General features: G+C 36.9%; 1 protein-coding gene across 3 annotated transcripts in view; it reads left to right on the top strand.

The window, feature by feature from the left end:
• Blos2 (biogenesis of lysosome-related organelles complex 1 subunit 2) overlaps positions 1 to 5,809 on the top strand; it is a 74,331-nt gene extending 68,522 nt beyond the window's left edge. For all 3 annotated transcript variants that reach the window (XM_090379555.1, XM_090379556.1, XM_090379557.1), the window contains exon 5: positions 5,570 to 5,809. In XM_090379555.1, coding sequence (XP_090235681.1) covers positions 5,570 to 5,601 — 32 coding nt within the window. In that variant the 3' untranslated portion in view covers positions 5,602 to 5,809. The remainder of the gene's footprint in view (positions 1 to 5,569) is intronic.
• Positions 5,810 to 13,324: the final 7,515 nt, after the last annotated feature.

The raw sequence follows: 13,324 nt of genomic DNA, 5'->3' as shown, positions 1-13,324 counted from the left end.
CACCGGCCTCCTCCAACCCACCAGGGTTTCTCCAGTAAGGCTTATGGCCAGTCCACCTCTCTCGATAGAGGAAAATTGAAATTGTGAAATGCTTTGAGCAAAATGAAAGAACGTGATATTGCTCATGCTACAGGCCTAAATGAGGCAATGCTGAGAAAAATTATAAAGAGTGCAGAGAAAAGAAAAGCAACTTTCATAGTAAGAACAACTCAAAGTGTAACAAAATCCATTAAATGAATATATTGGAAGAGATGGAACGTCTGTCATCTGTTTGGATAGAAGATCAAACAAAAAACAAGTTTGCTTACGATAGAAGCAAAAGCATTAGCAATATTTTATTACATAATAATCATAATAAAATACAGTATGTAAGTATTTTATTACAATTATTTATTGTGTGTGGTAATGTTTTGGTTACAAATGTATGTTTAATCTTGGGTGGTTGGCTTTTTCCCATAAGGCTTGTTATTTATATTGCACGAGGGTGTCTAGGAACACAACTATCATGTTATATGAGGACTGACTGTACCTTATTATTGTCATTAATCACCCTATGATTGTTTGTATCATCTGCAATCTTAGACATTAAGCCTGATACACCTTGATTCAATATTATTAATAAATTTGTATAAGGCAGTGATCAGGCCACACCTTGAGTACTGTATACAGGTCTGGAGGCCTCATTTTAAGAAGGATGTAGAGTTGCTGGAACGAGTACAGAGAAGGGCAACAAGATTAGTGAATGAAACAAAGGGTTGCTCTTACGAAGAAAGGCTTAAGTTTTGCAAATTGCAGTGTCTGGAGACTAGGCACCTGCGAGGTGATTTGATTGAGGTGTATAAAGCTTTTGAATGGTTTGAGCATGCTCAGTGCTGATGGGATTCTTCCTCTTGCTCAGAATAATCACCTGAGAGGGCATAAATTCAAATCGAGGAAAGACAGTTGTAGGATAGATGTGTGGAAGTTTGCCTTTAGCTAGCTGGTGGTTGATTGCTGGAACAAATTTCCATCTGTCGTTGTAGTTGATAGCTTAAATAAATTCAAGGTAGAACTAGACAAACATTTGTAGCGAGTGGATGGGTGAAATGAGAAGGGTTTTTTTTTTTTGGCTGATGCTATATAAGCTTGCTTTCTTGCATCATGTGCCTTTACTGATGCTAATGCTAATAATGAAAACAACAATGGGCCCAGCACTGAACCCTGGGAGACTCCACATAACATTAGCCTGCAAAGAGCAGTCTCCAGTAATAACCATTCTTTGTCATTTCCTGCTCAACCATCCCTTTATCCCTAGCAGTAACTTGCGCTTAATGCACATATATTTTTGCAGCTGCCGAAAATTATGTTGTTAATATGAAATGTTCATCAGCTGCATGGATTATGAAGTTTAAACATCACAAACTGATGGAACAATAAGCGTCTGCATTTAATGCATGCACATTACAAGGCATTAGTGTACACACACACACCACTGATTCCAGCCACCAACCAGGAAAAATACTGCTGCATTGGTTCCAGAAATGTAAAGGATGGGTGTAGAAAGCGTAGGCAAGTCATGTTGTTTGATAGGTCCCAGTTTACACTTTTCACCACTGATGGAAGAATTCATGCAGAAACCACGAGGCATTGGAACCATCGTGTTGTGCACCAACAGTAGAAGCTGCTGGAGTAGGTAGGTGTAATGATGTGGGGAATATTTTTGGTATACCCTTGATTCCCTGTTTATCTCTGGAGGGTACTTTGTATGGCAAAGCATATCTATTTTATTCTTATTGAAATGGCTACATTTGAGACAATGATACAGCTATCCACCATGCCAAATGCATGAAAGAGTTCTTTTAGAAACATGAGCACTGAGGATCTTTCAGAATTCCACTGAACATCTGTGGAATGAATTGGAATTGGCATATTTGTTTGCATAATCTGCTGTTCATGTCTCATCAGGAATTCAGGAAAATTTTGTTATTTGAATGGTCCAATTCTTTGTGCAGTTTTTTTAGCACTTCATTAACTCTGTTAAGGGAATATTGAAAACTAACATGGCCACATTAGAGCAGTTGTTTAGGACACTGGTGGCCCAACAAACTTTTAACTCATGGTTATAAAAAAGTGAATAGGCAGTATAGATATACATGGTGAACATGAATTATTTTTATAACTTCATTATAAATAAAAAAAAAAAAAAACGAAAATGAGAGTTAAAATGATTTATGCATTGTTTAGAGAATCACAATACAGCTTTTTGTTACGTGCTTCCAGCTTTTTCGATTAATCCATAAAATTATCAGAAAACATCTTTTACGTTTTTTTTTTATAATAAGCTTGCAAGAGGCCTCTCAGAGTAATCGCCTGAGAGGGCATAAATTCAAATTGAGGAAAGACGGTTTTAGGATAGATGTGCGGAAGTTTGCCTTTAGCCAGCGGGTGGTTGATTTCTGGGACAAACTTCCATCTGTCGTTGTAGAAGTTGATAGCTTAAATAGATTCAAGGCAGAACTTGACAAACATTTGGAGCGAGTGGATGGGTGAAATAAGGGGTTTTTTTTTTTTTTTTTTTTTGGCTGATGCTATATAAGCTTGCTTTCTTGCATCATGTGCCTTTGCTAGTGCTAAAAACACCATAGAATCGTCCTCAGAAAAGTAAGAGACTAGTTCTCATTCTGTGTATGTACCATGAGAAAAATGTGTGCAATTTTTTGACTTAAATCTAGAACCAAGCAGTTCTGCAGATTCCTTTAGTAAATTTAAATCTCTTCCCAGATCACTGAGTTCATACTGTAAAAACAATTGAGGGCTGAACTCAATGTTCAGCAGTATGTAGACTTCAGTTTCATCTTCAGAAGCTCTGTGCAGTTTTGCAGTAATATAAATGACTTAATGAACTGTTTATGAATTGGGTACAATCCTACACAGTGGAGACATTTTAATAATTCATGAAAGAGGAGTCTCAAAGGTGTGTTGCTCCACAATGGAAATAAATATGGGTCAATTCCAGTATTCCAGTAGCTCACTCTGTGCAGTTGTAAGAAACAAATGAGAACTTGAAGAAGTTGTTGACAAATATTAAGTATGAAGAACATGGTTGGTTAGTCTGTACAGACTTTAAAGTGATAGGCATGTTACTTGGCAGCAATCTGGCTACACAAAAATGCCTTGCTTTTTTTAGCGAATGGGACAGTCAGGCACAGAGTAAGCACTGGGCTGTCAAGGTCGCTAAAGAGGAGGCAGTTTGTTGCCTGAATCAAAGAATCTTGATCCAGGCAACAAATGCCTGGATGATCTCATAAATAGCCAATGGTAGACCCCAAAACTATCTTCCCATCCTTGCACATCAGACTGGGTTTGATGAAACAGTTTGACCTCAGGAAGGTCCCTGCTTCAACTACTTTGTATCACCAAGAGAAGTCAACACAAATTATTTTTGTTGGACCTCAAATTCACAAACTGATGGAGGACCCGAGATTTTGAGGGAACTATGAATAAAGGAGAAAAACAGGCATGGATTAGCTTCAGGTCTGTTTTTGAGAACTACATTTAAGTGAAGTTCTGAACAACAGACCTGTAGTTCATTTTAGAGACAACAAGGATCCAGACTACAAGAATATACACCATGAGCCAGAACATTATGACCACCTACCTATATGATGTTGGTCTCCACGTGCAGCAAAAACAGCTTGTATCTGGCAAGGCATGGACGCTACAAGATTTTTAAATGTGTCTTGTAGTAACTGGTATCAACACATAACCAGCAGATCCTTTAACTCCTATAAGGTCCGTGGTTGAGACGCCACAGATTGGAGTTGCTGTTCCAGCACAAACCACAGGTGCTTGCTGGGATTTACCTGGAACTCTTCCTCACGTTCTGCAAACCAGTCTCGAACAATCCGGGTGCATCATCCTGCTGAAAGATGGCACTGCCAGAGGGGGAAACCATTGCCATGAAAGGGCGTACCTGGTCAGCAATGATGTTTAGATAGGTGGTAGACGTCAGAGTTCCTGGCACATGAATGACTGGACCCAGAGTATCCCAGCAGAACATCGCGCGAAGCATGAAACCACCGCCTTGTTTCCATCCCACAGTGAATCCAGGTGCCATCACTTCCCCAGGTAAACGCACTCGTGCCCGGTCGTCCACATGGTGCAACAGGAAACGTGATTCATTGGACCAGATGACCTTCTTCCAATCACTCAAGGCCCAGTTTTAATGCTCGTGTGCCCATTGTAGGTGCTATTGCTGGTGAACCGTTGTTAGCATGGGCACTTGGAGTGGCCTGCAGCTACACAGCCCCATTTTCAGAAGCATTCGATGTGCTGTGTGTTGTGACACATTTACTCCCATCACCAGCATTCCAATTACCGGCGAGTTGTGCTACAGTTGTCCTTCTGTTGCAACGTACCATCCAGGAGAGCCTTCACTCACCTGGAGCATCACTAAGGCTCATTCATGCTTCAGGTGAGCATCAATGAGTCTTAGTCATCCAACACCTCGCCGGCAGTTTGTGAGTTTCCCTCCTCGAACCACTTTTGGTAGGTACTAATCACAACTGACCGTGAGCGTCCCACCAGCCATGCTGTTTTGGATATGCTCTGACCCAATCGTCTGGCCATTATAATTTGGCCTTTGTCAAACAACCTTAAGTCCGCTGCCTTTCCCATCTGAAGAACAAGAGTAACACTGATTAACAGAGCTCAATATCAGGTGTTTTTTATACTGTGTCCCGACCTGCCCATGCACCGTAATTCACCTGCAGTTGCTTCAATTTGCATAACGACTCGCTTGTCATAATGTTTTGGCTCATCGGTGTAGTTGAAAATATGTTGGCAAACTTCAAGATGGGCTGCAACATGATTGTCAAAGTACATTTTTTACACTCCCATGTTGACTTCTTCCCAGAATATCTAGGAAGCATTAGTGAAGTACAAGGTGAGAGGTTTCACCAGCACATTAAAGGCAATTAGATGAGGTACCAAGATAGATGGAATGTCAACATGATTGCCGACTATTGCTGGATGCCGAAGAGGGACTGTAAAGTAGAAGAATCTGCAAGAAAATTAAAGAAACAAATATTTGACCCCTTGTAGATCAGTTTTTAAAATGAGAAGTGAGTGTTTAGTGGATTTTTTTTACCACACTGCCCTTTTTAATAGTGCTTTCAATATGTATTTAAATATAAAATTCTGGTAAAAGTAGCATTTTGTTATAATTTCAGTGTACAAATTCTGTTAAAATTAATAAAAATTTGTGAAAAATCAAATTTTCTTTTATGATTTTTGAAGAAACCTGACATGATGGAAATAAATGGAAGTCATTTGTGAAATCAGCATTAGAAAATGAATTAAAAACACCTTTTTTCTGAAAAAACATCAGTGAATTGTTTTTTTTTTTTTTTTTTTTTTTTTCAAAATGGAGAGTAATGTAATTTATTATTATTGTTGTTATTATTCGAAAATATCACAAATACTGGAGAAATGGTCACACTATATAATTGTCTGCAGGAAGTTTTCTTATGGGCCTGGCCTGTTTAAACCATTACTAATATGTTTATTTTATTTCTTTTTAATATGCCAGAAGCAAGGTTCAAGCATTTGGAGAAGAAATAACTTCTGTCAAAGTGGGTACCAACAGAGGCATATATATATATTTTCAAAATATGGTTACATTGATCTTGTATTAATATGTAATGTAGATGTTGTTTAAGATAAATGTAATTTCACTTAAAAATGTTATATTTCAATTCAAATCTTAACCTGAATTTTTTCAATGTAAAAATTGTTGAAGAAAAACTCAAATAAAAATTATGTTAAAATACTCCTGTAAAGATATTAAGGTTTTCAGGATTGTACTTATTTTATGTAGTGTTTTATATGTAGAAATCTAAATAATGCTATCAATAAATAAATAATATCAATTATTTAAAATTTATTGTTAGCACTATTTCATATATATTTGATCTTTGATATCTTTTGTTTGGCTATATGCTCTCACTAAATTGCCAAGCTATGTTTGTAGGTTGTATTAAATGTTTGATGTATTGAAACAACTACAGAGACTAAGTTTGCATTTATAATGTTTTCTTTTATGTGTGAACTGAAAATGGAAGCAGATAATAAGAATTTAAAAAATTAAAATAAACTTTGTGTTATGTGTTCACCATTCCTTCTAATAATTTCTCAAACTACCCATTTCCACAACACTAGATACCAATCATTTACTCTTTGACTAAGTGCGAATTTTGTAGATCTATTCTGCAACCATCTTTTTAAATTTATGTACCTGTTGTGTGTGTGTGTGTGTGTGTGTGTGTGTGTGTGTGTGTGTGTGTGTGTGTGTGTGTGTGTGTGTGTGTGTGTGTGTGTGTGTGTGTGTGTGTTGCCTTCTGAGAAAGAATAAAGATACAATCAGCATTTAGTTTTTAGTTTACTTAACATTTTTAAAGCCCTAAACACTTCAGTTTGTTGTTGTTGTGGGGGTTTTATGGCGCATAAGCTGCTTTGGCTATAATGCGCCTACACTTCAGTTAGATTGCCACATGTAATTTGCAATTTGCACAACCCCAGTCTTTCTTTGCAAGAATATAAAGAAAGACTGGGTACACTTTTTGTATCCTCAGCTAATCTTGTTGCTCTTTTCTGCACCCTTTCCAGTAGATGCCCTTCCTAAAATGGTGTTTCCAAACCTGGATGCAGTATTCCAGATATGGCATAAATTATCCCATTGCTTTATACCAGGCCTGGGCAAACTTTTTGGCTGAAGGGCCACATTAGGAATTCAAAAAGAAGGCGTGTCGCACGTAAAATACTATTTTTAGATATATATTATTTGTTATCGTGAAGAAGAAATATAACAAAAAAATTATTCTCTAACAACCAAGAATTTAATGAGATGAACGGAACTGTTTTACATATTTTAACATTTTTTTTAATTTCGGGTGTTAATTTTGTAGTTAAGATTCTTAAAACTGCTTGTAAATGTTCATCGGTGATGCTCGATCGTAAAGAATTTTTATTTAGATTCATAATGGAAAATGTTTATTCACATATTTAGGTTGATCCAAAAATAACCAACATTTTTCGGGCAAAATCTTTAAGTTTGTTGAATTTGTCCGAATTAAGAGTATTGTAAAATTTATAGATTTTCTCATGACGGTGCAATTCCCTTAAATCGATATCACACTGCAGATCTATAATCTGAAGTTGTAGTTCACTCGGTGCACTATCAATTTCTATTGAAAATGGGTCGTGCACTATTTCCAAACTTGTCTCAATTTTTCCGAAGTTGCCAAATCTTCGTGAAAAGTCGTCATTCAAAGCGTTGATAATTTCGCAATATTTTTCAAATGTATTTTCTGGAATCTTCAGTAACTTAATGGTTGGAAAGTGGTCTACCTTGCTAATCAATAAATGTCGAAGGAACAACTGGAGTTTTAATTGAAATCCATTCAAACTTTTTATCATATCATGGGCATATAAATTTTTTTCCTTGTAACACGGTGTTGAAAGTATTTAAGTGTGTCACGATGTCCAGGGTAAACGCAAAATCACAAATCCAGTTATTATCAGTTAATTCGGGAAAGTCCATAATATTTTTCAGTTTTAAAAATAGAATGAGGTCATCTTTAAGATTCCATACTCGCCGAAGAACTTTTCCTATGCTAAGCCATCGAATTTGGCTATGATAAGGAATATCTGTGTACTCGGATTCAATATCTTGAAGAAAATTAACGAATTGTCTGTGTTTCAGGCCCCTCGATCGTATTAAATTTACTAGTTTAATAATAAGATGTGACATGTTTAACTTTTAACACATTTTTACCTAATACTTGTTGATGTATAATACAATGAATTGTAATTAAATTATAATCAGGATAATTTTCACAAATTTTATCCTGAATTTTCTTTAATGCTCCAACATTTTTGCCTGTCAAACTTGGTGCTCCGTCAGTTGTTACGCTTACCATTTTGTTCCATTGTAAATTATATCTTGTTAAGCATTTTTCAAATATATCAGCTCCCGTTGTTTGATCTTTAATATTGTACTCTTTCAGCACTGAGACACTCTCCCGGCAGATGAGACAAATAGTCTTGTTATATATGTTAGTAAAAAAATATTTTGTGTTCCACTCTTCATTGAAGACACGATGCTCTTGTTGAATTTTTCATTTTTTATTCATTTTTAAAAGGGCGTAAATATTATTTTTATCGCTACTGGCACCAAGATGATAACCGAAGATAATGCAAAAAACTAACTGCGGTATGACCGTCAGAGAAAACAAATTGGAACTGCGGCCAGTCAGCAGTCCTATCCTGTTACTCTGACACCGCAGCAAAGCCGTTGTCGTCATCACTGGTTGTCTGTTACCGTAGTTTCGCATGGTTAGTTTATAATCTCAAATTTTACCGTTATAAAAGCACCCGTTGGCCTGCTCCGGTTTGCGCACAATTTCAAATTCTATCTCAGTTTGAACAATACAGAGATGATAAAACAATTTACAAGTCGACAAATTCTATAATGTATTACATATACAAATTTATTTTTCAAAAAGGCATCGCAAAAGGTATAAAATAAGGTTTTTTTTTTTGGTAGTTGTTGGCGCATCGACTTCTGTGGCCATAATGCACCTCCCAAGGTTTTTGCAGTACTTTGATCCAAGCCCGAGGCAGGATTCGAACCCACGACCTTTGGGTTGCCAGGCAGGCACTTTACCCACCTGACTAGCCCGGTCGGCATAAAATAAGTAAACTTTTTTTTCGAAAATACAATTAAAGCTCGCGGGCAGCACAAAAATGTGTGGCGGGCCATAGTTTGCCTGGGCCTGCTTTATACAGTGGGATAATCACCTCTTTTTTTACTGCTGGAAACATTCTATATATCATATAGAATGATATATAGAATGACAGAATTGACAGAATCTCCATCAGCTGTTCTAGTACTGCTCACATTGTACAATTACCCCTAGGTCTTGGGAAAAGAAGAAGAAGAAGAAAGCACTTCATCCTATATTAGAATGTCTGGAAAATCCAACTGGAAATTGTTCATTTCTAGTTTGATTTTACGTACAGAAGGGAAATTAGATGTTTAATGGTATTTATTCTTGCCACTTGATTGCTGTTATTGCTACTTCAATGTTACGTAGATGTCAAAGGTTTGAATTTTTTTTGTGCTTTGAATTGTTTTTTGGCCTCACCAAGGCAAAAGAGCAATTGCAGTTCCTGATTACCTGCAGAAACCAAGAGTTGGTATCCAAAGGATTACAGCTGAAAGACCCTGTCAGGCTCTCTGACTCCTACAGGATCCTCAAAAAAGCTCCTAAAAACAGCCATCAAGCACAACAGAAATAGGACCAACCATTTGCACAGAAAGATGGAAAACTATAGAACAGAACTACAGAATCAGCTAAATCAGAATGACTGCAACCTCCTAATAATAGCACAAGAGAAAATTCACAGCACTCTACAAACTAGAATCAGATCCAATCTACAAAAGTAACTACTAAATAACTTGAAGTCGACAACTAACACCAATAACATAGTAACTGCATCTCTACCACTCATTCATGGGCTTTTGTATCAACTAGAAAACAAACAAAGTAAACTCAGTAGCGAAGAAACAGACCATCCTCCTCCTTGGAAGGACCTTACTTCTAACATTGACAAGCATATAACACCAACTACACACCTACAAAAGAAGAAAACCATCCCAACCTTGGATGGACCCTTCCTCCACTAACAAGCAGAAAGTCTATCAAACCTCAACATGGAAAATTCCACTCAAGTTCTATCCCAGGTAAAGACATTTCAGGAAGATGACCCACCGATCTTGGATAGACCTTTCCTCTATCAGCAAGAAGAAATAATCCCAACTGTTAACAACAGCAGGGAAGCAAGACTTTCCTAAGTTGTAGCCCAGATAAGATCTGAGGAAAATGACCTCGACCTTGGATGAACTTTTCCCCAACCATCAACAAGCAGAAGACTTGGCAGATAATTCAAACACAGAAGAAACTGTGATCTGAGTATTATCACAGGGAAGATTTTCTGCTTACATTTCAGTAGTTGGTAATTTATTTCCTCCCACTAATAACAAGACATTTACCAATGTGATTAATTTAAGTATTAGACCTCTGACTGTATTAGAATATGGATAAGTCAAACCTTTGGCCTTTCTTTGGCCTTCTTCACCATTAAGGCAAACCTTAATGGTGAAGAAGCAACATTAGTAATCACTGATGAAGTAGTAAGCATATACATGTACTTCAAAACATCTGAGTCCCTTCTATATGTAATTTCCAACTGGAAATAAGCAGATATTCTAATGCAAGTTGAAGTGATCAGTTCCTCTTTTGACAAGTTTTGCATTACCTGTGCCCCATCTAGATACCCTTAAGCCCTTTTTCTTACTAGCTACTTAGAATTTGTTGTAACCACATGGCATGTTCTTATGGGATCGCTGCTACCTAAATGCAGCATGGTTTTGGGAAACCACTGCTGGCACCTCACCCCAAACACTATATAAACTATGCTACCGAAATGCAGTATATTGCATTTATCAATGTTAAATCTCATTTGCTATTTCTCGACCAACAAAAGTTTATCAGAGGTGAATTGGGGGTCTACTGGAAGTCCAACCACAAGGCATGGATGACTAGGCAGCTATTTATTGAATGAGCATTTGAAATTCATGGTGCTGCTGTGAAGAATTACTTGTTCACTAACCATCTGGTATTGAAAGCTCTAATGCTTTTTTGGACAATGAATATGGCTATAACCTGATTTTGCTGCATTCTTTGGAATGTAAATTTGATTCCATTAAAGTGATGTTCCTGCCGGCGAACATAACTTCTTTGATATAGCCTATGGATTAACAAGTAATTGCCAACTTCAAGTAGCACTACACTAAGATGGTTTTTTTAAGTTCAGTCTGATATTGATTGAGAATTTTTCTCTCTCTCTTGGTCAATCTATGGGACCCGAAGTGGATAAGAAGGATGTATGATTATTATCATCATTAGCCATATGGTGAAGGAAGCCTGAGACATTTGCTGCACCAGCCAAAAAAAAAATTTCTGAGTTACCCTGAGAGAGAGAGAGAGAGAGAGAGAGAGAGAGAGAGAGAGAGAGAGAGAGAGAGAGAGAGAATAAAAGGGATTCACCAAGAAAGAGAAGAATGATGATATCCAGCGCAGGACCCTGGATGTGCCAAGCCCATACTCACCAGATGTGATCTCAGGAAACTAGGTGGCAGGGCCCGCCAGAGTAAAATATAGAGCTACTGTGTACCTGGTCTGCCTCCACAGAGCTTAGTGTGGGCAACGGTGGGTGCCATCAGGGGCCCAACGGCTAAAGTGCCAGATGAACAATGGTACACAACACTACACTACAGTTCCCAAAGCCCTCACACTTTTAAATCTCTGGCCTCAACAGTGTACTGTTTCACATGACAACGTATATTACATGAAGATGGGGGAAACCCCTGGTGCCATTAGACACGAACACACTATACCAGTGGATTTCAACCTCTTTTTAATAACGGTACCCTTAAGTAGTTTATTTTATTTTGCAGCACCCCTACTCAATTTTCTGCTTGTTAGATCTGATTCTCTCTCTCTATATGTATGTGTGTGTATATATATATATATATATAGATGAAATCAGAAAGAATTAATAGAAAATACAAAAAGATGTAGCAGTATTCAACACAAGGTGCCGAGCCTAATAGAAGAAAAATAAGTAAGAGAAAAGAATGAGAAAGAAAAAGAATGTTAAGAACCTAAAAAAAAAAAAAAAAAAAATTGTAAAATTATAAAATTATATAGAATTAAAGGCCGAATTAACAAGCCAATCAAATGTATATAAGCTGAAAGGGAAAGAAGAAATTTATTATTAATCAATTCTAAATAATAGTGAGCATCAAACTGAGGGTGGTAAGATGGTAAATAGGGGAGGAAAAAAAAAAAATTGATGCAAACTAAATAAAATTGGTACATAGATCAAGCATTTCATCAGAGGACTACACCTGATCATGTACCAAATCACTATGTTTCTATGCAAACTTATGTTAATGGAGGAAAGATTAAAAATATTACAAAAAGGGGGGTAGGGAGAAAAAGAAATTAGACTGCAGAGGTCAAGCAAATTCTGTATCATTGGAACCAGGTTCATTATTACTAATATGAAATGCACAATATTGTTCAGTACTGTATTATAAAGTAAGCTTTTTTCTAGAAAAAGTTAGTTCCGATAGCCTTGGAATGGATTAAATTTGAGAAGCGAAGAGCTTGAAGTCGCTTAAGGCACCACTGTGTTAAAGGGGAAGTATGGAGAAGTACAATGTCAACAACTGTTTTTATACTGCGCAACTTTACACAAGGTTTATTTTAATGTTTTAAAATTCTTAAGTATCTACATGCCTTTCTAATTGATGGATACAAAGGTATATCATGAAACATTTTATATTTGACTTTCTGTTAGTATTATTATTGGCAAATGATGTAAGGAAACAAGCTTATACAGCAAATGCCAAAAAATAAAATAAATAAACAAAAAAACTTCCTACATTGCCTCTCCATCCCCTCTAATAATTTGCCTAATCCTTCATTAATTTTATTCAAACTACTCACTTCTACAACTCAAATGGAAGTTTGTACCAACACAACTACTGTCTGGCTGAAAGAAAATTTCTATATGTCCATCTTGCAACCATAATTCCTCAATTTTACATTTATGTCCCCTTATGTGTGTTCTCTGAGTAAGAGTAAGGAGGCCATCAATTTTTTTTTTGCACAGTCCACCCAAAGCCTAAACATCTCAAACAGATCTCTTCAGGTGCCTAGTTTCCAGATATTGCAATTTGTAGAACTGACGTCTTTCTTGGTAAGCACAGTGTTTTTGTTCCCCTCACTAATCATGTTGCTCTTCACTGCACTCTTTCCAATGGATTCACACTTTCCTAAAATAAGCCTTCCGCACCTGTATGCATTAATCAAGATGTGGCTTTACCATTGTTTCATACAGGGGGAATGATTACCTCCTTATCCTTGTATATCATTAACAAAATCCTGTGAGCTGTCCCAGAAACCCATTAATTACACAATACAGTCAGTCCTCGTATAACACGTGTTTACACTACACGAATTCGATCATACACGATTTATAAATAGGGGAATGATATCGTATATAACATGAACCGAATTCGCTTATACACGATTCATCTTTGTGTTTACAAGAAATGGCAGCCAGGCCGGATTCACCCCAACTGAAACGCAACACGATAGGAATGAAGAGAAGATTCTGAAAAGTATTTATGTTTTTTATATCAGTGAAGGGG

The sequence above is a fragment of the Mastigoproctus giganteus genome, chromosome 8, assembly GCF_048544385.1.
Source record: "Mastigoproctus giganteus isolate SK-2022 chromosome 8, ASM4854438v1, whole genome shotgun sequence".
In the NCBI taxonomy this organism is placed as follows: domain Eukaryota; kingdom Metazoa; phylum Arthropoda; class Arachnida; order Uropygi; family Thelyphonidae; genus Mastigoproctus; species Mastigoproctus giganteus.
Note: the sequence above shows the minus strand (reverse complement) of the source record. Positions and strands in the feature narration are given on the sequence as shown.